Source organism: Coregonus lavaretus (assembly GCF_964263955.1).
Source record: "Coregonus lavaretus genome assembly, chromosome: 39".
Taxonomy (NCBI): domain Eukaryota; kingdom Metazoa; phylum Chordata; class Actinopteri; order Salmoniformes; family Salmonidae; genus Coregonus; species Coregonus lavaretus.
Window position 1 is genome coordinate 23,183,977 of NC_140026.1, and position 25,902 is coordinate 23,209,878.

Here is a 25,902-nt window from a genome sequence, read left to right on the forward strand (position 1 = left end):
TCTGATCTTGTTTCATTTTCTTGTTACAAGTGGATAAAAAAGGATGACATTTTTATTAACTAACTGTACAAAGGGCCCTATAATGAAATGTATACTCAGACTAATTTGCATGCCAATCTATTTTGACACTTGCCACACACATTCTTGAGGCTTGCTAAACTGGACTGACTTCATAGGTAATGCTGTTTTATGTCTTTAAAAAACACATTAATCTTTTACCTTTTCAAAAAAGAGTTTATATTTTTATTTTATCATTGGGAATTCAATTGTTTGGCGTAAATTCAACAAAGTATAGATAAAAACTCTCAAATCCATATTCTCACATATGTTTTTCTTCAAATAAACAATTAAATAGCAACATGCATGCTCCTTCAAGTGTCTTTCAGGGATGTTACATTGGGCCAAGTCCCTCCCATGCACAACCAAACAAAAGCAAACCAGTATCATTAAACACAACGTAGTCTCACTTTGTGGCAAACACACGTCTGGTTTGAGACTAAACACAACAGAACAATATTGGAATTCATCATACTGTTCAAATTCATTAGTCTTTAAGGACTGGTTTCCCCAGATGCAGATTAAGCCCAATCCAGTCCTAAAAAGCATGCTCAACGGAGATCTCCATTGAAAACACTTTAAGTCCTGGAAAAGTCTTAATAAGCACTTTTAGAATGTATTAGCACTCTGATTTTATGGGACATATTTTCAAACGTATGAGGTGAAAACTGTTTATGTTGACATCTGGGAGCGGTGCCTCCTATGCCATGACATTACAGGTAGTGAACAGAGGATGGTGGTGTAGCGGTACATTCCGTTCACCGATGTAGTTGGTTTCCACTTCACGATGTTGTATCAGGAGACAGTGCAGACTTCAGTCATCAGTTAGTGTATTCCCAATTGCATACCAGTAAGAAAACACAATGGGGTTGAACCAGGTTAAAAGTAGTGTATGCGCATTCAAGGGGTTAGGGGTCATGACTAGGGGTCTCTCTCTGACAAGTCTTTTTTCAACAAGTTCTTCCTTGAACACACAACAGCTCAGTTCTCCCCCTGTGGCTAATTGTGTGAGAGTCTCATATGGTCTGTCTGTTCCCAATACGCAGGTAGAGGGGGTTACATCAGTTTGAGACAAGTCTACACTGAGGGCGCTCGTTCGAGTTTATTAGGTGCCAAGGGGATCGTTTGAGTTTATTAGGTGCCAGGGAAGAGCCAGTGACCTGTAGTGCCTCCTTTCTTCACACCATAAAAGCTGCCCATCTCGGGAACACACTCTTCTTCTCTTCTTCCTTTAATACAGCTTTCTCAACTTTCTTCTTTCCTTCCTTCCTCAGTCCCTTTTCTCTGTCTTATCTTAGTAGCTGCTTTCATGGCCAGTCAGGATATAGAGGTTGCTCATGGCTGATGGGTTCTCTGTGGGGGTACTCTGAAGGACGATATCCCTATGCAAACGACAAGACAGCGTGATTGGTTTTCTCAGATAACCTTTGACCCCTTATGGGATCACACATAATGTGGTTTTCAAGGTAACGGGCCAGCTAGTGTTTGGAGCATACCTGTTCGTCCCCAAGACCCGGAATACTCTGCTTTCGTCTGTGATCTCCTGCGTGACCTACAAAGATGAATGTAAATGTATTTCACTGTTTCAGAGAGATAAAATACTTACAATGCAGATCAAGCATTTCTGGTTTGAATGAGCGCACAAGCATTTGGTGGAGGGAAGACATAATAATGACCTCATTTGTGTGAAGACTCCTCCCTTTAAGACCATGCTTCCAGAAAGCCAGAACACTGTCCTGTAAACAAACTAACCACACAACAGTAATGTCACTAAAAATCTCCCACACATACGTAGTGTATAGCTGTAGCTACAGTACCTCATCCCTGTAGCTATGATTTGGTGATGAATTGAGAACATTCTATATAGTAAAGAATGACAATTGGGATTGAATGAAGTTTTTACTTAGTGTTTCAATGGGGAAGTCAAAGACCAGTTCAAAAGCCAGCTCCTTGGAAGGAAGCCCTTGTAGGGTGACAATCTTCACAGTCTCTGTAAATATACCATTAGTATTGGACATTAAAGGGCAGGTAGTGATAAGGACATTCCAGGGATATAATATATTCCAATCGAGCTCCAATAGACTCACTCTCCAGTGCAATGAGAACCGTGTCTCTGTCCAGCTGTGTTGCCTGCACGGCTCCAGGTCCGGTTCCGACAGGCATACTCTCTACACACACACACACACACACACACACACACACACACACACACACACACACACACACACACACAAAGAAAGAGAGAAATAGAGAGAAAGAGATAAATAGAGAGAAAGATAATTATACAATTCCTCTACACAATGTCTGAAATGGCCCACCCACGCTGACAGTGTGGTGAAGAAGGCACAACAAAGCCTCAGGAGGCTGATGAAATTTGGCTTGGCACCTAAAACCCTCACAAACTTTTACAGACGCACAATTGAGAGCATCCTGTCGGGCTGTATCACCGCCTGGTACGGCAACTGCACCGCCTGCAACCACAGGGCTCTCCAGAGGGTGGTGCGATCTGCTGAACGCATTCCCGGGGGCAAACTACCCGCCCTCCAGGACACCTACAGCACCCGATGTCACAGGAAGGCCAAAAAGATAATCAAGGACATCAACCACCCGAGCCACTGCCTGTTCACCCCGCTATCATCCAGAAGGCAAGGTCAGTACAGGTGCATCAAAGCTGGGACCGAGAGAATGAAAAACAGCTTCTATCTCAAGGCCATCAGACTGTTAAATAGCCATCACTAGCACATTAGAGGCTGCTGCTGCCTATTGAAATCACTGGCCACTTTAAGAAATGAAACACTAGTCACTTTAATAATGTTTACATATCTTGCATTACTCATCTCATATGTATATACTGTATTCTATAATATTCTGCTGTATCTTAGTGCATGCCGCTCTTGTCACACCCTGGCTCTGGGGACTCTATATGTTGAGCCAGGGTGTGTAGATTCTATGTGTTTGTGTTCTGTGTTGTAGATTCTAGTTGTTGTATTTCTATGTTGGCCAGAGTGGTTCTCAATCAGAGGCAACGAGTGTCAGCTGTTGCTGGTTGTCTCTGATTGGGAACCACATTTAGACAGGCTGTTTTCCCACAGTAGTTGTGGGATCTTGTTCCGTGTTGGTTGTGTTAGACCTAGGACGTCACGTTATCGTTTGTTGTTTTGTTTTTTGTGTGCACTTAATAAAATAAGTATGTACGAATATCACGCTGCGCCTTGGTCCACTCACTCTAACGATCGTGACAGCTCTGTCATTGCTTGTCCATACATGTACATATTCTTAAATTCCATTCCTTACTTAGATTTGTGTGTATTGGGTATATGTTGTGAAATTGTTAGATATTACTTGTTAGATATTATTGCACTGTCGGAGCTAGAAGCACAAGCATTTCGCTACACCCGCAATAACATCTGCTAAACACGTGTATGTGACAAATAACATTTGATTTGATTTGAATGTCATACGGTTCAAATCCTGATGTCTAACATATCTGTGCTACCTGGTGAAGAGTTTGGTGTGCCGTTCAACTCTATGATATCAAACTTCAGTTGCTGGTTGGTTGGCGGTTTCCCTTCCTCTTCCTCTGCCGTACAGCCTCTTACGCCTACACACAACTGTGGAAACTCATCTGTCACTAACACCAGTAGCTCAAAGATAGGGAGCGGATCTGGTAGACGTATGTCTATATGCTGAGAGAAGGAGAGGGAAAAAAGAGAGCATAGGAAGATACATTTTACAAGTCTAACAGACATGGTTCATCTACATAAATTGTAAGTAATCATTTGAATACCACAATATTGCGTTTTGTTATGTTAATACGCACCTTGAGCTGCATAAACTTCTGCATGGGGTCATACCACAAGAGCAGAACTAGTCCAGACGGTACAGCCCCACACAGGAACGTACTGTCTGTGTATGGGTTCCTTGCTGCGGCAGAGAGAGAGGGAGGGAGAAAGAGCAATTGAATACATCAACTTTCTTGAACATAGTGCAATGCCAAATTACACTTACCCACACTGCATCTTCGACAGCTTTTAGTGTCTGGTATCTTCACAGTTACAGCATATTTCCTGCTGATGGACAAACGTTAAAAAAACGTTCAATTAGGAGATGCACATAAATTGAAGGCAAACGTAACCCGATAAAAATAATCCACGCACACATACACACAAACACACACACACACATACACACACACACACACACACACACACACACACACACACACACACACTCTCTCTACCTGGGGTTGATCCTCTCAGTGAGGCGGTTGGTACTGAGGGACAGGTGACTCTGTTTCTGCTGCTTGTGGCCTCTCTGTTCAAACAGAGCCATCAGACTGTGGGAGTACAGCTGGGAAGACTTCCCTGAGGATGGGGGAGTAGAGGGGAGGAATGGTAAGAACAAGTGTTCCAATTTAGCAGTGCTTTTTTGAGCTTGCCTGGTGCAATGGAACCAATGGAGTGCAAACCCCACCCACCTGGAAGTCAAGGTAGGCTCAAGCAAACACTCAAATACTATTTGAACCCAGATCTGGTTTGGAGTAGTGTAGTTGATGGTGTAGCATCCTATGACCAATCGGATAGGTGTGTGATTGGGTGAACGAAAAATGGGGATAGATTGTCCTACCTGATACGGACATCAAAACGTTGTTCATGACATACAGCCATGTACATCTCTGTGGGAGCAACTGTGGGGGAAGAGAGAGGTATTAGTGGTATGCTCAGGAATTCAACACAGGCTACCCATATTAATTCACCCTTTACCATATTCATAAATGTCTGTCCCACTACCTTCTCCAGAGTGTCCTCATGGAGCTCGTTGAGGTTGAGAGTATATACACCCTCCTCTGCCCCCAGAATAAGGTACTGATCTGAGGAAGAGAAACGACGATGTCTTGGTTCATATTCTAGGTCATATGTTATAACCTTATATTAACCTCTTTAACCCTTTCTGTAACCCTACCTCTGGTTTTAGGGAGGATCCAGGTCACAGCACAGTGGATCTTCAGAGGACAACCATTGAAGACTTTAGAGAAACAGGCACCCATCTATTAAACAAAACAATATACTGTATGTTTTAATATTGTGTTGACTAATTCTGCATTCCTGTAAAATAGGCATGGTTAGACTATTGAAATGTGTCCAAAGTCCTTCTAGGCATAAGCAGTGTTGCAGTGAACATTCCATCAAGCGTTCGTTAGACCAATAGCCATTAGCTAGGTCTGTATGTAAGCATGTGTTGTTAGTTATTGGTGCAGCAGTGTCATTGGTCATGTCCCTGTACTGTAGGGCACATGCTGTTAAACAAGACCTCTGCACTTACATGGACTTGAGGGGTAGGAGGGAGTCCATGACAATCAGCTCTCTAGAAGTTAAAAAGGTTACACACAACAACAAAAAGAGGGGTAAACTGTGTAGTTCAAATGAGAATGTTTAAATTAACGGAACAAAGCAGCAATGTAATGGGATCTGGCTGTTTGTTGACTATTCTGAATTCTCTCCTCCTACATTAATGTTACAAAAGGATTGTTTATTAAAGGGGATAAAACTGGATGTATTGAAACAGGTTATTAGGTTAACAAACCACACACTTTTTGGTTAACAACCCACACACTTGTTGGTTAACAAACCACACACTTGTTGGTTAACAAACCACACACCTTTTGTCACTATGACCCAGGGTTGGATGAATGGCACTTTTCAACTATTGCGTTGAAATTTCACTTTATCCCAAGTGTCTGAATTTACATTGACTTAAACCCCAACCATGCTATGTACTGACAGCCTCGAATCCATACTATATCCTGAAGCCAACTATCGTTGCCGTTACAGTATGGAGACTAATGTCCTGATATGTAGTGGGCCAACAGTGCCTTGTGTTGTAAACTCACAGAGTCCTCTGTCTTTTTCCTCAGTGTGCTCCACTCTGGAGAGAGAGAGGTTTCCCTGCTCGGAGAAGTCACTCCCCCGGTCTTCTTCTCCGCCTGTACGGCGCTCCCCTCAGAAACACTGGGGTCACTGCACCACTGTCTGCTGATGTCCTGGGTAGCAGAACACCTGGCCAAGACTAGAGAACCACACGAGAGGAGGAGAGATGGGAGAACCCATTTTTCATGTTGAGACATGTTGTCAATCTTAGCATAAATGGGAAAAGATACGATTTGGATTAAAACACACAGAAGATTTACTGTATAATTTAACATATTACGATTGCATTAGAATGCACTACTCACTAGTCAAATACAGAACAACAATTATGTTGTCAATACAAATATTGACGTCAACATATAATAATCTCGGCACCCAGAACCAAATCAGTTGTCATGACAGATTGACATATAACGTTTAAACATTGACTCTGTGTGTGGATGTTCAGTACCTGACATGGAGTTGTTGGGTGTATGGGTAGAGTCGGGCCCCAGGGTGGATCTGGGGCGGAGGGTGAGGTCCTTGTCCTCCAGGGTGGGACAGAAGGAGCCAATGGCAGGCAGGGAGGCTGTGGAAGGGCTGAATAACCCACTCTTCCTCCCACCTTTACCCCCCTACACAACCAAAGACAATAGACAAAACACCATCATATAATGCAATAGGAAATAGCTAAAAGGTAAAAAGGATTATTTTCATATATTGCATTACACTATTTCAGAAGGTAGACTTTGTTTTCTTGGGGTTCTGTTATTGGCACTTACGTCAGTAGATGGCACTCTTTTGATGGTTAAGCTCCTGGAAGAAATAGTCAATGGTAATATTGTTACTGAAGCACTCTGTGGTAAATCAAAGGTAAATCAGATTTCCTTTCCGTGTGGGATACTTGCTGTCATAGTCAATAAACTGACATGGGTTCAATTATGTTGGAACTTAATAGGACAAGATCTGGAGCAGGGCAGGGTCAATGAAATGTAAAATATACAATCAAAATAGTTATTTTATTTTAAATATGCATACCCAACAATAATAATCAGTGGTCAAATATTCTATACTTCTTTACCAGATAATGTCAAGTTACCATCAAAAGGTATTCATTTCAATGGATTAAACAAACTTCCACTGCTTCCTTGATAAGAGTTGCCACAGGGTAGAATAGTGCTGAATAGCCCTACCTCAGCTTCAGAGCTTCCTCCACACATTCTAACAGGCTCCTGAAATAGGAAGACAAGATGTTAATCTCTCTATGGAGCCACTTGTTCTGGTGTACATGATGTGACAGAGCACTGCCTGTTCTGTGACAATAGGAGCGTTGGAGCCAGAGTTCTCTCTCAATGAGGAAGCAAAGCTTTTCCTTTTACTGCAAATATGAGTCTATTGATAATGCATCTATGGATCGGGAGTTTTTTCAATATTGTTCTCGTCTCTAGTGGGGACGTCACGTCCATGGCCACACAAACACTGATAGTAGATTTGATATAATGCCCCTAATACTATGTCTTTGACATAATGCTACTACTTTTTAGAAAATTGGTGAAATGAGGAAGAGGATCATCTTACGGTGATTCAGTTTCATCTTCTGAGAGGTCCCAATCGTCTTCATACGAGCTTTGCTGAAATATGACGAAAAAACATACAACATACACATTTATAGTATCCCTGTTAATAGCATCTTTTAAACATGCCATACAAGAACTCATACATCTCGTAATCCCACTGCCCCAAATAGCCATTCTATGTTGACTTAAATGTCCCCCTACATGTCAAACACAGGAAATACATGTCACTCACCATATCAGGATAAGGCTGTGTGATTTTCCTCAACGGGGGCCCAAACTTCACTTGGTCAACTAAGGCAAGCACAGCTTAGTTAATCATGAGGAAAAGTTACACTTAAATACAATGTATGTACTTACAATTACTAACTGCTGAGACAAAATATGTTCTATGATAATTTTATGTGATTCCTTTTACTATCAGTGTAAAATGCTGGTTAACCTGCTATGGCACTGTCCATTTATTATCACTTGTTATGTATTCCAATCGATAGGTAAACTACTCTCTTGCTCAGGGGCACATTCTCACACATAGACTATATCACACTCATATCACACATCACAACCTAATGTGTTACAGTACTACCATCGGCTTCAACTCACTGTACCTCTCACCCCAGAAAACCTATTGTGATGCCCATACACAATGACTCACAACATCCCTTTCTACTAACATGCCCTGGAACCTATTGTTTGTGCATACGAGATGAGTCACAACACCCCTCTCCACTACCACCTTCTATTTGTTTTCATGTTGACATGCTTGTCTAAATATACGCTGTTTGTCCCAGGCTGCTGTAGAATGGACGCATTGTCCACCATCACCACACCCTGTGTATGCTGTAATCTCACTGATAGGAGACATAACAATAGTTCCTCAGTCACCCCCCCCACCTCCCCGACCCCCTCCTCACGCGTGGGACGCCAGAGTCATGGCAGAAAGGGAACATAGCATTTGCGTGTGCGGACAGTGCCACCTCTATGTGTCCCTCTGTGTTGGGTGACTGTGTGACTTGGTGACTTCATCTCCCCCCTTCAAGTCTCAATGGGCGTCTTGTAACAGGAGTCAGGACCCCAAGAGTCTTGTGTTGTGTGCTGCTTTGCACTCCTACATCGGCCTCAGTTCCATACATTAAGCCAGCAAGGGTGATGTTGACCTCAACTCTCCAAGCACACACAATACACAAGGATACACACACACACACCCTCTCTAACTATAGATGAGTGTCCACTTGAATTATTGTGGACGGATGTACAGTCAAAGCCCATGTACAGCGTTCAGGGCAGAAGACTCTCATTGATGTTGATTCTGATGGTTTTGCAAATAGAACTTCTATAATCCTTTTCACATATTGCGGTGATGATGCCATGTGTGGGCTGACGATGATGCTTCAGTGTCATAATTGTATAGGGATTTGAAGACTCACACTGCTCTTCAGACAGAGTCCTCTCCACAGGCAGGTGTTTCCCTGCAGACTGGATCTTATCAGGAGCAGCTTCTCCATTCTGCAGACAAACACACACACACACATATGTGTTATACACTCACATAATAAATCACATTAGGAACAAGCAATGTTCATGAGAGAGCTGGGTGATGGCCATGTGCTGGTGCGTGTGTGTGTGTGTGTGTCTTTGCGTGCATGCATGTGCGTCTGTCTGTCTATCGTCACCTGTCCTCACCTCCAGGTCGTTGTCATCCATGCTGTGTGTGGAGTGGAGGTCCGGGTTGTTGGCCATGTCCAGCAGCTCAATGATCAGGTTACGAGTCAGCAGCTGGGTCACAAACGGATGCTGGGGATACGACAAAGAGATTTTAAAAAGCTAATGACCTATAGCTCTCATACCCAAGAAAGCAAAGGTAACTGAATTAAATGACTATTGCCCCGCAGCACTCACTTCTGTCATCATGACGTGCTTTGAGAGAATAGTCAAGGATCATATCACCTCTACCTTACCTGTCACCCTAGACCCACTTCAATTTGCTTACCGCCGCAATAGATCCACAGACGATGCAATCGCCATCACACTGCACACTGCCCTATCGCATCTGGACAAGAGGAATACCTATGAAAGAATGCTGTTCATTGTCTATAGCTCAGCATTCAACACCATAGTACCCTCCAAGCTCATCATTAAGCTCGAGGCCCTGGGTCTGAACCCTGACCTGTGCAACTGGGTCCTGGACTTCCTGACGGGCCGCCCCCAGGTGGTGAAGGTAGGAAACAACATCTCCACTTCGCTGATCCTCAACACTGGGGCCCCACAAGGGTGCGTGCTCAGCCCCCTCCTGTACTCTCTGTTCACCCATGACTGCGTGGCCAAGCACGCCTCCAACTCAATCATCAAGTTTGTAGACCACACAACAGTAGTAGGCTTGATTACCAACAATGACGAGACAGCCTACAGGGAGGAGGTGAGGGCTCTGGGAGTGTGGTCCCAGGAAAATAACATCTCACTCAACGTCAACAAAACAAAGGAGATGATCGTGGGCTTCAGGAAACAGTAGAGGGTGCACCCCCCTATCCACATCGACGGGACCGCAGTGGAGAAGGTGGAAAGTTTCAAGTTCCTTGGCGTACACATCATTGACAAACTGAAATGGTCCACCCACGCAGACAGTGTGGTGAAGAAGGCGCAACAGAGCCTCTTCAACCTCAGGAGGCTGAAGAAATTTGGCTTGGCACCTAAAACCCTCACAAACTTTTACAGATGCACAATTGAGAGCATCCTATCGGGCTGTATCACCGCCTGGTACGGCAACTGCACCGCCCGCAACCGCAGGGCTCTCCAGTGGGTGGTGTGTTCTGCCGAATGCATTACCGGGGGCAAACTACCCGCCCTCCAGGACACCTACAGCACCCGATGTTACAGGATGGCCAAAAAGATAATCGAGGACATCAACCACCGAGCCACTGCCTGTTCACCCCCGCTATCATCCAGAAGGCGAGGTCAGTACAGGTGCATCAAAGCTGGGACCGAGAGAATCAAAAACAGCTTCTATCTCAAGGCCATCAGACTGTTAAATAGCCATCATTAGCACATTAGAGGCTGCTGCTGCCTATTGAAATCACTGGCCACTTTAAGAAATGGAACACTAGTCACTTTAATAATGTTTACATATCTTGCACTACTCATCTCATATGTATACAGTGCCTTGCAAAAGTATTCATCCCCCTTGGCGTTTTTCCTATTTTGTTGCATTACAACCTGTAATTTAAATGGATTTTTATTTGGATTTCATGTAATGGACATACACAAAATAGTCAAAATTGGTGAAGTGAAATGAAAAAAATGACTTGTTTCAAAAAATTCTAAAAGATAAATAACGGAAAAGTGGTGCATGCTTATGTATTCACCCCCTTTGCTATGAAGCCCCTATATAAGATCTGGTGCAACCAATTACCTTCAGAAGTCACATAATTAGTTAAATAAAGTCCACCTGTGTGCAATCTAAGTGTCACATGATCTCAGTATATATACACACCTGTTCTGAAAGGCCCCAGAGTCTGCAACACCACTAAGCAAGGGGCACCACCAAGCAAGCGGCACTATGAAGCTCTCCAAACAGGTCAGGGACAAAGTTGTGGAGAAGTACAGATCAGGGTTGGGTTATAAAAAATATCAGAAACTTTGAACATCCCACGGAGCACCATTAAATCCATTATTTAAAAAAAGGAAAGAAAATGGCACCACAACAAACCTGCCAAGAGAGGGCCGCACACCCAAAACCTCTCATCACCCCGAGAACACCATCCCCACAGTGAAGCATGGTGGTGGCAGCATCATAGTGTGAGGATGTTTTTCATCGGTAGGACAATGACCCTAAGCATACTACTAAAGCAACACTCGAGTGGTTTAAGGGGAAACATTTAAATGTCTTGGAATGGCCTAGTCAAAGCCCAGACCTCAATCCAATTGAGAATCTGTGGTATGACTTAAAGATTGCTGTACACCAGCGGAACCCATCAAACTTGAAGGAGCTAGAGAGTTTTGCCTTGAAGAATGGGCAAATATCCCAGTGGCTAGATGTGCCAAGCTTATAGAGACATACCCCAAGAGACTTGCAGCTGTAATTGCTGCAAAAGGTGGCTCTACAAAGTATTGATTTTGGGAGGGTGTGAATAGTTATGCACGCTCAAGTTTTCTGTTTTTTTGTCTTATTTCTTGTTTGTTTCACAATAAAAAATATTTTGCATCTTCAAAGTGGTAGGCATGTTGTGTAAATCAAATGATACAAATCCCCCCAAAATTCATTTAAATTCCAGGTTGTAAGGCAACAAAATAGGAAAAACGCCAAGGGGGGTGAATACTTTCGCAAGCCACTGTTTACTGTATTCTATAACATTCTACTGTATCTTAGTCCATGCCGCTCTGTCATTGCTTGTCCATATATGTATATATTCTTAAATTCCATTCCTTACTTAGATTTGTGTGTATTGGGTATATGTTGTGAAATTGTTAGATATTACTTGTTAGATATTACTGCACTGTCGGAGCTAGAAGCACAATCATTTCGCTACACCCGCAATAACATCTGCTAAACACGTGTATGTGACAAATAACATTTGATTTAATTTATATAGCTCTACATCAATAAATAACCTCATCATTACTTTCCTTGATCTCTCACAGCTCCTGAGGCCCTGTTAGGGGTTCCTATTAACCATAGACATGAACACAGGATCCTAGGATCGCTATGCTTTTAGCAGCTCAGTCAGAGGCTCTCGTCCAGAGGCTCTGTCTACAATGGGCTTTTCATGAATGTTTCCTCCGCTTGTTTATAGAGAGAGGAACGCAATGTGCTCTTAGTAGTGTACAGAAGTGTACCTGCAGTAAGGTCTCGGACGACGGCCTCTTCCTGGGGTTCTTAATGAGGGTCATCTTCACAAAGCTCTGGAACCCCGCAGACCTGCAGAGAGAGGAGGGAGGGAGGGAGGGAGGGAGGGAGGGAGGGAGGGAGGGAGGGAGGGAGGGAAAGAAAGAGGGAGATGAGACAGCAAAAATGCATAACCATATTCAGAGATATGGAGAATATCAATGCTGCATTCAAAGAACAGTCTAGTGTCAGGAAGATGCTTTTAGAGAACATGTATTTCACAGATGATGCATTGTGAGGTGTGTGAATTGTTCTAGGAATACGGTGTGCTCATGTTCATCTCACCACTTGGTCTTGTCCTTGAGCCTGGGTGGCTGGAAGCTGCTTTTCGACATTAACATCAAGGCTCTGGAACATAGTTTTAATCGTTTGAAATGTTAACACAGTGGAAAACTTAGCCTGTTCGTAGATCTGTTTATTGTGTGCTTTAGCCAGCTCCTTTGTCATTCGCTGACATGTTTGCCATAACAACGAACACTACAGAGGGGGTTGCCAAAAGCACAAACAGGTCTGCTACCAGGCTTGAGATTTTGTTGTTGTTGTCACACACAAAGCTATGATACCATACTGGATCCAGAGGTATGTCGATAACCCGCAAAATGCAACATAACACAAATATCTATCCATCATAATTTATCTCTCTTTCATCCAACTTTTCAGTGCAATTATTGTGGATTTAGAGGAGTGAAAGAAAAGGGGACGTAAACTATTTATTGTTGATGTTAAGGCTAGAGTCTAGATGGGACTGGTATGGAGTCTGCCTGTCTCTGTCTATGTCTGTGTCTCTGTCTGGATGTCTGCCTTTCTGTGTCTGTATCTCTGCCTCTGTCTCAGTTTGTGTCTGTGCCTCTGTCTGTGTCTGTGCCTCTGTCTGTTGTCTCAGAGCTCACCTCATAGGGTGGAGGTCAAACATGGGTGGCTGGAGCTCTGCCAGCTCGATGGCCGTGATGCCCACCGCCCAGATGTCACACAGATGGTTGTACCCGCCCTTCTTCTCCACTGCTGCCACCTCCGGTGCCATCCTGGCATGGGTACATAAACACCAGTCAGGTAAAATGGGATATTGGGGGGTATTAATTATGATGTGGTTATAATGCATTGTAAGACTTCTCATAAGGTCATATGACCCCCTTATAAAGTGTCTCATAGTCATCCTGAAAGAACATGTCTAAAAAAGGAAACGTATGACTACTGTATGACGTATCAGTGTCAGGCTAAATAACCATGGAAGTGTAGAGTTTTCAATGAAAGTCTTAACATTGAAGGTCGTGGTTTGAGTCCAGTTATCTTACCAGTACGGAGTTCCTATAAAAGACTTCCTCTTGGTTACAGAAGCACTGATCTCAGCAGCAACTCCAAAATCAGCTGCATGGAAACAAAATACAGAATCCAATATGTCTTATGAGTGGTTTCTTTTTAGCACACTAGTTAACCTCAAAGTTATCGCAGACCATGTGTATGAATGTGTGTGTGTGTGTGTGTGTGTGTGTGTGTGTGTGTTTGTAATTGATGGTATAGAATAGATGTTCACTGACCCAGTTTGACATCTCCTCGTTCTGTGATAAGGATATTCGCTCCCTATAGACAGATGGACACACACACACACACACACAAAGATATGAGCTCACAAAGATGCACATAGAGCCATACACTGACAATAACATACCGTTATGTCAAAATTATACCTTTATGTCTCTATGCATTTTACTTGTTTCGTGCAGGTGGTACAAGCCCTGTTGAATAAGAAAAACACAGAAACAGTTTGACAAATCTCTCAATCTCATCCTCAGTTCACCCTACAAGCCCATAGAGCCAGTCACAACACAACAGTGGGCAAAAATCACAAAGTGCTGACAAAAATAAGGGAGGTAATGTTATGTTGCTGTGCTGTGTGTGGTGTCACGAAATATGCTGCATTGCTTCCCTGTGGTTAGAAAGACATGATTATACCAGTGGCTTATATTCATGGATGCCAAGGGAAGCCAGACTTCCCCCCCAAAAAACTCTCTGTGTTTCATAATTTTCCTTCAATTCGCAAGAGGTTGAATGTATCTCATTGGAGAAAACATCAGAGCGAGCGAAACAGTGCCCCTCTGTCTCTGTACCTGTAAGCCATCTATCTGATGCTGTCTGGTCAAAAATAGTATGACATTGTTGCCGCCCGTAGCATTGAATGCAAGGGAAACCTGCGAGCATTTGGCTTCCATTGATTAAAAAAATATATTAAATGATAGCCAATCAGCATTGGGCTAAACTGAGTGAGCTCAACTGTGAATGGTCCTGGAGCACCAAAAATAAAGTGTCAAGGGAATTTGGACTTGTGGTTTTACTTAATTCTCCGTACCGGCCAATGATTAACACAGAGATTCTGATCTAACCATAAATTACATTTACATTTTACATTTTAGTCATTTAGCAGACGCTCTTATCCAGAGCAACTTACAGTTAGTGAGTGCATACATTTAATTCTTTATACTGGCCCCCCGTGGGAATCGAACCCACAACCCTGGCGTTGCAAACACCATGCTCTACCAACTGAGCTACATCCCTGCCGGCCATTCCCTCACCTACCCTGGACGAAGCTGGGCAAATTGTGCGCCGCCCCATGGGTCGCCACATTGTGCAAACTGGCCTGAAAGGATGGAAGTTCAATATGTACAGTACCGGTCAAAAGTTTTTGAACACCTACTCATTCAAGGGTTTTTCTTTATTTTTACTATTTTCTACATTGTAGAATAATAGTGAAGACATCAAAACTATGAAATAACACATATGGAATCATGTAGCAACCAAAAAAGTGTTAAACAAATCAAAATATATTTTATATTTGAGATTCTTAAAATAGTCACCCTTTGCCTTGATGACAGCTTTGCACACTCTTAGCATTCTCTCAACCAGCTTCATGAGGTAGTCACCTGGAATGCATTTCAATTAACAGGTGTGCTTCTTAAAAGTGAATTTGTGGAATTTCTTTACTTCTTAATGCGTTTGAGCCAAACAGTTGTGTTGTGACAAGGTTACTACATGATTCCATATGTGTTATTTCATAGTTTTGATGTCATCACTATTATTCTACAATGTAGAAAATAGTAAAAATAAAGAAAAACCCTTTAATGAGTAGGTGTTCTAAAACTTTTGACCGGTAGTATAGATAGATATAGAAGGCTAATGTTAACTAGCTGGTCTGGCACATCGTTGCCCATGAAAAGAAGTTAGGCTAGCGAGCAAGCATTTTAGCCAGGTAGCCTAGGACAACAAAAAATAAAAGTGTGTACTGTATGACAGAGTCATGAAAGAAAGGTGGATGGCATTGGCGTTTCTGGTTGAGTCAACATGTTCTTTTCTACTTGCAAGCGCGCGCACACACACACACAGAAATCAGAACCATGGACAGCCACATCATATTTAGCTTACGTTGATTGGACTAAATTGTTTTTGGTATCCTTTAGTTGTCACTGTATTAGACTAAGCATAGGTGATTTGATGATGTTGAAATGTTGAAGTTGAAATGGTGCTGGAATAGTGGAGGCAGCTCCTGTTTTCTTTGTGACTTGCGGTAACTCTCCGTGGTTCTAAATCAATAGTTGTTTAGTAGTCCGAAAAGGTTGGAAACATTAACTTGCTTGACCATGCTGTAGTAGGTCATGTAACTGTCTGTTTGTGGACTTCACCGGACAGATGTTGCTCTCCGGTTTTGTGATGAAACCAAGGTGTGGTTGAATTTATTCTGCCACTGTATCTTCTTATTGTCTCGGCATTAGGCCTATATATCACAGTGAAAAGGGATATGAACTAACAGTTTATAGGGCAAACAACGCAATTATCACAACACATACAATGCCTTCAGAAAGTATTCAGACCCCTTGACTTTTTCCCCATTTTGTTACATTACAGCCTTATTCTAAAATTGATTAAATAAATAAAAATCCTCAGCAATCTACACACAATACCCCATAACGACAAGCGAAAACAGGTTTGTCTAAATTTTGGCACATTTATAAAAAATAAAAAACAGAAATACCTTATTTACATAAGTATTCAGACCCTTTGCTATGAGACTGAGCAATCGGGGAGAAGGGTTTTGGTCAGGGAGGTGACGAAGAACCTGGTGGTCACTCTGACAGAGCTCTAGAGTTCCTCTGTGGAGATGGGAGAACCTTCCAGAAGGACAACCATCTCTGCAGCACTCCACCAATCAGGCCTTTATGGTAGAGTGACCAGACGGAAGCCACTCCTCAGTAAAAGGCACATGACAGCCCGCTTGGAGTTTGCCAAAAGGCACCTAAAGACTCTCAGACCATGAGAAACAAGATTCTCTGGTCTGATGAAACCAAGACTGAACTCTTTGGCCTGAATGCCAAGCGTCACGTCTGGAGGAAATCTGGCACCATGGTGGTGGAAGCATCATGCTGTGGGGATGTTTTTCAGCGCCAGGGACTGGGAGACTAGTCAGGATCGAGGCAAAGATGAACGGAGCAAAGTACAGAGAGATCCTTGATGAAAACCTGCTCCAGAGTGCTCAGGACCTCAGACTGGGGCTAAGGTTCAACTTCCAACAGGACAACGACCCCAAGACAACGCAGGAGTGGCTTCAGGACAAGTCTCTGAATGTCCTTGAGTGGCCCAGCCAGAGCACGGACTTGAACTCGATCTAACATCTTTGGAGAGACCTGAAAATAGCTGTGCAGTGACGCTCCCCATCCAACCTGACAGAGCTTGAGAGGATCTGCAGAGTAGAATGGGAGAAACTCCCCAAATACAAGTGTGCTAAGCTTGTAGCGTCATACCCAAGAAGACTCAAGGCTATAATCGCTGCCAAAGGTGCTTCAACAAAGTACTGAGTAAAGGGTCTGAATACTTACAATGGCAAGAAAAAGAATGTGAACCCTTTGGAATTACCTGGATTTCTGCATAAATTGGTCATAAAATTTGATCTGATCTTCATCTAAGTCACATCAATAGACAAACACAGTCTGCTTAAACTAATAACACACAAACAATTATACGTTTTCATGTCTTTATTGAATACAGGGTGGAAAACGTATGTGAACCCTTGGATTTAATAATTGGTTGACCCTCCTTTGGCAGCAATAACCTCAACCAAACGTTTTCTGTAGTTGCGGAACAGACCTGCACAATGGTCAGAAGGAATTTTGGACCATTCCTCTTTACAAAACTGTTTCAGTTCAGCAATATTCTTGGGGTGTCTGGTGTGAACCGCTCTCTTGAGGTCATGCCACAGCATCTCAATCGGGTTGAGGTCAGGACTCTGACTGGGCCACTCCAGAAGGCGTATTGTCTTCTGTTGAAGCCATTCTGTTGTTGATTTACTTCTGTGTTTTGGGTTGTTGTCCTGTTGCATCGCCCAACTTCTGTTGAGCTTCAATTGGTGGACAGATAGCCTTACATTCTCCTGCAAAATGTCTTGATAAACTTGGGAATTCATTTTTCCGTCGATGATAGCAAGCTATCCAGGCACTGAGGCAGCAAAGCAGCCCCAAACCATGATGCTCCCTCCACCATACTTTACAGTTGGGATGAGGTTTTGATGTTGGTGTGCTGTGCCTTTTGTTCTCCACACATAGTGTTGTGTGTTCCTTCCAAACAACTCAACTTTAGTTTAATCTGTCCACAGAACATCCAGGTGCTTTTTTGCGAACTTCAGACGAGCAGCAATGTTTTTTTTGGACAGCAATTGCTTCCTCTGTGGTATCCTCCCATGAACACCATTCTTGTTTAGTGTTCTACGTATCATAGACTCGTCAACAGAGATGTTAGCATGTTCCAGAGATTTCCGTAAGTCTTTAGCTGACACTCTAGGATTCTTCTTAACCTCATTGAGCATTCTGCGCTGTGTTCTTGCAGTCATATTTGCAGGACGGCCACTCCTAGGGAGAGTAGCAACAGTGCTGAACTTTCTCCTTTTATAGACAATTTGTCTTACCGTGTACTGATGAACATCAAGGCTTTTAGATATAGTTTTGTAACCCTTTTCAGCTTTATGCAAGTAAACAATTCTTAATATTAGGTCTTCTGGGATCTCTTTTGTTCGAGGCATGGTTCACATCAGACAATGCTTCTTGTGAATAGCAAACTCACATTTTTGAGTGTTTTTTATAGGGCAGGGCAGCTCTAACCAACATCTCCAATCTCGTCTCATTGATTGGACTCCAGGTTAGCTGACTCCTGACTCCAATTAGCTTTTGGAGAAGTCATTAGCCTAGGGGTTCACATACCCTTTCCAAACTACACTGTGAATGTTTAAATGATGTATTCAATATAGACAAGACAAATACAATAATGTGTGTGTTATTAGTTTAAGCACACTGTGTTTGTCTATTGTTGTGACTTAGATGAAGATCAGATCAAATTCTATGACCAATTTATGCAGAAATCTAGGTAATTCCAAAGGGTTCACATACTTTTTCTTGCCACTGTATGTCAATGTCATATTTCCGTTTTCTATTTTTAATAAATTAGCAAAACTTTCTAAAAACCTGTTTTTGCTCTGTCATTATAGGGTATTGTGTGTAGATTGATGAGGGGGAAAAAACAATTTAATCAATTTTATAATAAGGCTGTAACCTAACAAAATGTGGGAAAAGTCATGGGATCTGAATACTTTCCGAATTCACTGTAGGTTGTAATATGGCTTTTTTTCCTGGCTTGGCTTCCTCAGTGATTTTATCCACACACCGCTACTGGATTATACTGTGACCGTATGTCACAGTTAGGAAAGTGACAGAACTCATAACTTATAGTACATCACTGGGCTGACTAACCTGGAGGGTTTCTCTGCAGATGTAGGCTATCTGCTTCTCCTTTAAAGGCCCAGTCACTGTGGAAATACCAGTAGAGACCTGAGATTAATGGCCATGCAAGGGAGGAAGGAAAATACACAGCTATAAAGTAAGGTTAATTCAGTTGTAGCAATACATACCGTGGTAAATGTCTTGTAACGACCCCCCTCCACAGTACTCCATACATATCCACAATTTAGTGTTTCTGCAAAAATGGGAGATACAGTTTTATTACCAGTCGGGAATGCATTCTGTTGTCTTTCCAGACAAAAAAATCGGAATATGGATTAAAGGAATATTTTTGACCAATCGCTATGAACTTGGTTGTAGAGGAGAATGGAGTAGGGACGGTTTCGCCATCCAAACAAATCACAATATTATCTGACCTTGAAATTACAGAGGTAACATTCAGACGTTCCAAGAGGACTAAGCTAAAAAGGTGAAAACCTTGAGTAAAATAATTTGAGACTCAGCAACAGTGTGGGTGTATGCGCGCACACACACACACATATGCGACGTGCATACATGCATACGTTTTTTCCCTGTGTGTATGCATGCGCTTGTTAATGACTGTATTCTATAAACAACAGAGCTTTTTGTGTGTATCATATTCATTTTGAGTGCCACAATTGCTGTAGTGTGGGAGAGAATGTTGCATTCTAAGTCCTAGTAGTGGGAGTTTGAAGTAAGAGTGGAATTCAACACATCCAAGAACACCCCAATCCAAGGAATTCCACGGATGGACGTGGACTCTCATGAAGTGTAAAATTAGACAAGCTTAAAGATGTACCTGTGATAGCTGCCGAAATAGGCCACAATATTCTTGTGCTTGCATTCCTTCATCATAGTGATCTCCTGTTGGATGGATGTGATGTCATCACCTAAACAGGGAGAATGTAGGTCACATTTCCTGACATCTCAAAACAAATACTAATACTAGTACTAGAACTACTACAACTACTAGCTACTTCTACTTCAACTACTAGCCTACCACTACTACTACTACTACTAGCCTACTACTACTAGCCCACTACTACTACTACTACTAGTACAACTAGCCTACTACTACTGCTGCTAGTAGTAGTAGTTAACTGTGTCACACACACAATAGATTGTCTATAAAGAATTAAGAATGTACTACACAAAGCATGCATGAAGGCAAAACACGCAAGAAATAACGCATAATACAGGTCTGACAAGACTGAGCTGTTCACTTACCAGGATCCAGTTTGACTATTTTGATGGCCGCCATTGCGGAACTCTTGATTTTGCGAGCCTGAAAGAGAGGGTGAACTTAGATGTGAGTGATTAATACTGTGAACTTTATACAGGGAATACAGGCTACAGAACAACATGCTCGTGTATTAGTCAGCAGTACATAGACCTACAGCACTAGACACCTACATTGGGGACCAATGTAATCAGTTTCCTCGCGTCAATTGCATCAACTTGCTGATGTCTCATTGCAATTGTTCTATTTACAACAGTCAATTAGCTGTTTACAATCATTAAAAAATATATATATACAATTTATAACTGTAAATACAATTTCTAAGTATTGGCAATGGAATACTGTACATAACAGCTAATGCAATCTGAATACCAAATATCTAGATATATATAGTTATGATAGTCCTATTTGTGAAATTCAAATGAAAAGCAATTTTCATTTTCAAAAACCCCTAGTCAGCCATCTTGATGATAAAAGACCCAATATTAGACCCTGGGCTGGCCGAGCTGGTCGCATGCTGTCTCTGACCTTCAGCTTCGCCTTGTAGAAATGCAACAGCAGGAGACAGAGACAGGCGCTGCTGGGGACACTATAGTAGTGAGAGGTATGTTCTACACAGTCCCAGGTTGTATCTGAAACGACACCCTATTCCCTATATAGTGCACTACTCAAAAGTGATGTACTGTATAGGGAATAGTGTGTCACTTCAGACGCAGACCCAGATCCTTAAGTCTATATCAGGACATAAGAGAGAACAGGGGGAAAAGTCCCTGACTTTGAATCCAGAGGATGTTGTTTATAATGTCCATCCGACGTTCGTCCATCATTTCCTCTTGTTTTATCCTTTAAACATGGATTGCTCCCATTCTTTCTGACAGGTCAAACGGTAAAGTGACGTCAGGTCGTAACTCTATGCCCAACAAAGATAGAATCAGCCAATGGGCTATCAGGTTGCCTGTAGAAAAAACCTGAAGCTTGGCTACACAGACTTCCTGTTTTTTTCCTGTTATACCAGAGCACTTCCTGTGACTAAAGTGACAGTAATGTCTCTTTAAGGTTCGCCACTGGGCAGCATGAAATAACAGTGTGTTGTGGGATAGAGTTGACAGACAATGGTAATGAAAAGAAAACTTTACCACTACTTTGATCAAAGTTCCAAAAGTAGTTCTTTCTCACAGGGCTTGATCATTGAAATTCCACACAATAAAAACACAGACGGCTTTTCCCTGCTTTTCCATACAATAATTCAGAAGTACAGTGGGGAAAAAAAGTATTTAGTCAACCACCAATTGTGCAAGTTCTCCCACTTAAAAAGATGAGAGAGGCCTGTAATTTTCATCATAGGTACACGTCAACTATGACAGACAAAATGAGAAAAAGAAATCCAGAAAATCACATTGTAGGATTTTTTATGAATTTATTTGCAAATTATGGTGGAAAATAAGTATTTGGTCACCTACAAACAAGCAAGATTTCTGGCTCTCACAGACCTGTAACAACTTCTTTAAGAGGCTCCTCTGTCCTCCACTCGTTACCTGTATTAATGGCACCTGTTTGAACTTGTTATCAGTATAAAAGACACCTGTCCACAACCTCAAACAGTCACACTCCAAACTCCACTATGGCCAAGACCAAAGAGCTGTCAAAGGACACCAGAAACAAAATTGTAGACCTGCACCAGGCTGGGAAGACTGACTGTGCAATAGGTAAGCAGCTTGGTTTGAAGAAATCAACTGTGGGAGCAATTATTAGGAAATGGAAGACATACAAGACCACTGATAATCTCCCTCGATCTGGGGCTCCATGCAAGATCTCACCCTGTGGGGTCAAAATGATCACAAGAACGGTGAGCAAAAATACCAGAACCACACGGGGGGACCTAGTGAATGACCTGCAGAGAGCTGGGACCAAAGTAACAAAGCCTACCATCAGTAACACACTACGCCGCCAGGGACTCAAATCTTGCAGTGCCAGAAGTGTCCCCCTGCTTAAGCCAGTACATGTCCAGGCCCGTCTGAAGTTTGCTAGAGTGCATTTGGATGATCCAGAAGAGGATTGGGAGAATGTCATATGGTCAGATGAAACCAAAATATAACTTTTTGGTAAAAACTCAACTCGTCGTGTTTGGAGGACAAAGAATGCTGAGTTGCATCCAAAGAACACCATACCTACTGTGAAGCATGGGGGTGGAAACATCATGCTTTGGGGCTGTTTTTCTGCAAAGGGACCAGGACGACTGATCCGTGTAAAGGAAAGAATGAATGGGGCCATGTATCGTGAGATTTTGAGTGAAAACCTCCTTCCATCAGCAAGGGCATTGAAGATGAAACGTGGCTGGGTCTTTCAGCATGACAATGATCCCAAACACACCGCCCGGGCAACGAAGGAGTGGCTTCGTAAGAAGCATTTCAAGGTCCTGGAGTGGCCTAGCCAGTCTCCAGATCTCAACCCCATAGAAAATCTTTGGAGGGAGTTGAAAGTCTGTGTTGCCCAGCGACAGCCCCAAAACATCACTGCTCTAGAGGAGATCTGCATGGAGGAATGGGCCAAAATACCAGCAACAGTGTGTGAAAACCTTGTGAAGACTTACAGAAAATGTTTTACCTGTGTCATTGCCAACAAAGGGTATATAACAAAGTATTGAGAAACTTTTGTTATTGACCAAATACCTATTTTCCACCATAATTTGCAAATAAATTCATTAAAAATCCTACAATGTGATTTTCTGGATTTTTTTTCTCATTTTGTCTGTCATAGTTCACGTGTACCTATGATGAAAATTACAGGCCTCTCTCATCTTTTTAAGTGGGAGAACTTGCACAATTGGTGGCTGACTAAATACTTTTTTTCCCCACTGTATGTTGCACTAAACTGGCCTCGAGACATTATTGATATTCAGTGAGAGATAGATCCCACAACTGCAACAACAGCACAAATGGAAATGTGTGTGTGTGTGTGTGTGTGTGTGTGATGTAACTTGCAATAACAAACAACTAGCAGCCCCACAGTGTGACAGTGATGACTGGGCTCTGCAGTGCTGCTGCTGGTTTGTGAAACATATTTCTGTTCTGTTGTTTTCCCCTACCACTGAACCTCAGGCAATCTCAGTCAGGTGACAGGTCATAAGTTTATAACCATAAACGTACGTACGTATGACTCCTCAACCTGTCTTTGGCCTAGTTTCACCAGACTACAAGACAAAATAACTATTCACTCGTAAAAGCAACCTCCCACTGAGGTCTTTGAGATTAATATCAGGGCAACTTTAGAGGCATGAAATCTATGCTTTCTTGTCTGACATGGGCTTCATTCTTTATTTACATAGCTGCAACAGGTCACACACTCGAGAGCAGAACCCTCAGCTGAGTAGCTGAAGGGTTTCCTGGATCTTGTGAACAATGGTCATCTAATGAATGTCCACAGGGTCAGAGAGCCCACTAGATCCCATGGCCAGTGGTTTGATCCCTGGCCTCCACAGAGCTCGAGTAAGGATGGAGAAACAGAACAGTGGAGGAGAGGAGGAGAACAGCGAGGTAGTGGGAGGTGATAATAGGCCATTGTCTATGGAACAGTAACAGTTTCTCCATTCACAGCAGGCAGGCACAGCCCGGGCAGTGACATGGCGCTAAGGCATGGCAGGGGTGGTACAACATTACATAACGTCAAGACTGAGTGAAACAGAGGACATGTCAAGGGGACATTTTGAATTGATCATATTCATAAAGCATTAGACCAAAAGTTAACATAATTGTGCTTCCTGTAAATGTTGTCTGTTGTGTCTGTTTTACATTTGTAGCCTATTGGATACCAAATGTTTCGGGCAAGGGAGGAGGCACACAGCAATTTGAGTCTGTTGCTCTTGCAGGATAATAATAATAATAATATGCCATTTAGCAGACGCTTTTATCCAAAGCGACTTACAGTCATGTGTGCATACATTTTTGTGTATGGGTGGTCCCGGGGATCGAACCCACTACCTTGGCGTTACAAGCGCCGTGCTCTACCAGCTGAGCTACAGAGGATGCATGTATTAGACATTCAGGGTGGGATCACCGGATGTTTTTACCCTGCAGCTCACATCCCCAAGTCAAAATAGATGAGACTGACTAAAATATACCTTATTGATAGTCAAGATACATAAAACATAAATGCTGATAAAAGTCACAGTGCCCTTCCTTTCTTGTAACATCCCTGGTCTTAAAAAGGTGATCTATGACATAAGACTAGTCATTTAAAAAAACAGCACAAAATGAGAGTATATTGCAGATAGCTTTTTAGTATTGCTGAGAGGAGAGCTAATAAAAAGTTATAGTAATGAAATGCCTTGAGCCCTGACAAATGTTCCTGTAGTGGCCTGTGTCCTGATGGATGTTCCACTAATGGACCAGCCCGGATGCCATCCCAGCCGGATTATGAATACTGAACAGCAGATTAGTATATGGGCATTCACCATAGGCACTAAAGGCATCATTAAGATGTGGGCTCATTGACTATTCCCGCATTATTCTCACTTAGCGGTCACACAGGCAGGGGCGCCATACCCAACCTGTTACCATATAGTTATTGGTTACCTGTATACCCCTTATTTGTTGAGTGGTCATAAATTAAGTTTAACATATAATATGATGTTAAGAGCGTTAAAGTTTGATTAGATTTTAGAGAAAAGACACCTTGATAAAAAGGTATGGTGGCTGCTCTTCTATCCAGTTTTGAATGTTTAGCCTGTCAACATAAAATGCAAAAAATGTTCCATTGTGGAATACATAAAAAAAAAAAAAAAGTGTTCATAAACAGCTAGGCTACGTTGGTTTAAAATGACTTGACATGTCAATGTCGTAGCCTAAACCATAGGTAGCCTATTAAAACGCATAAATGCGCATACCTCCAAGACGATCTGATATTTCCCCACTCACGACTCACCTTGAACACATCTCCGTACGTGCCACTCCCAATACGATGAATTAACTCGTAATCATTCAACGGGTCCAAAAAAGAGACTCCAATAGTAGTATCCATGCTTGCAGACAGAACTGCGTCTGGTCTCTCACGCACGTTTCTATTCACTCATGACAACAATACATACAGCGAATCAACAACTGTGTGCGCCATATAGTTGCAGTAAACCCTGGGGCGCAGTCTCGAGTGAATACTACACCACGACTCTTCTGACCAAGCAAATATAACTGATAGCCTGACAGTAACAGTATTGATTACGTCGCCTGACACCACAAATATCCTTCTTCCGAGTCATTCATGTTATTCTAAGCGAACCCGCCAGATCATGCACGGTGTGTATGTATCAAGTCAAGTGATCTCAATTCCGAAGTCTTAGACTATTGGCGCATGACAGAATTTTACTGCTCATTAAAGCAGACGAGCAGATGATGCACACTGTACATCTCAGACATCTATGAATAACCCATTATGACATGTGCAACAGTATTCCCATTATATT

The 25,902-nt window shown here is 42.4% G+C and overlaps 1 protein-coding gene across 2 annotated transcripts; it reads right to left on the bottom strand.

Annotated features, from left to right (window-relative positions):
* Window positions 1–217: 217 nt before the first annotated feature.
* LOC311113045 (mitogen-activated protein kinase kinase kinase kinase 2-like) lies at window positions 218–25,691 on the bottom strand. Of its 2 annotated transcripts, none has more exons than XM_084156172.1 (32): window positions 25,368–25,691; window positions 20,435–20,492; window positions 20,007–20,097; window positions 19,357–19,421; window positions 19,199–19,254; window positions 14,102–14,149; window positions 13,952–13,994; window positions 13,709–13,781; window positions 13,307–13,438; window positions 12,702–12,764; window positions 12,368–12,449; window positions 9,221–9,331; window positions 8,965–9,043; window positions 7,773–7,831; window positions 7,542–7,594; window positions 7,157–7,195; window positions 6,746–6,779; window positions 6,436–6,598; window positions 5,948–6,123; window positions 5,380–5,421; window positions 5,020–5,104; window positions 4,848–4,927; window positions 4,684–4,744; window positions 4,298–4,421; window positions 4,066–4,124; window positions 3,878–3,981; window positions 3,554–3,743; window positions 2,145–2,225; window positions 1,961–2,047; window positions 1,734–1,804; window positions 1,554–1,609; window positions 218–1,439 (listed from the first exon to the last, which is right to left on the bottom strand). In XM_084156172.1, exons 1-32 carry the CDS (start codon window positions 25,461–25,463, stop codon window positions 1,352–1,354), a joined length of 2,649 nt encoding a protein of 882 aa, XP_084012298.1. In that variant the 5' UTR covers window positions 25,464–25,691; the 3' UTR covers window positions 218–1,351. The 2 variants fall into 2 exon arrangements, with proteins under 2 accessions (XP_084012298.1, XP_084012297.1); XM_084156171.1 differs by having other exon boundaries at window positions 4,066–4,127.
* Window positions 25,692–25,902: the final 211 nt, after the last annotated feature.

Bases quoted from the DNA above. Each gene is read 5' to 3' on its own strand.
- LOC311113045 (XM_084156171.1), bottom strand. From the start codon at position 25,463: ATGGATACTACTATTGGAGTCTCTTTTTTGGACCCGTTGAATGATTAC. The intron at 7,595-7,772 runs GTGAGTGACATG...GTCATATTTCAG, and splicing joins CACAGCCTTATCCTGATATG to CAAAGCTCGTATGAAGACGA. The intron at 6,780-7,156 runs GTAGGGCTATTC...TATTTCTTCCAG, and splicing joins GAGGAAGCTCTGAAGCTGAG to GAGCTTAACCATCAAAAGAG.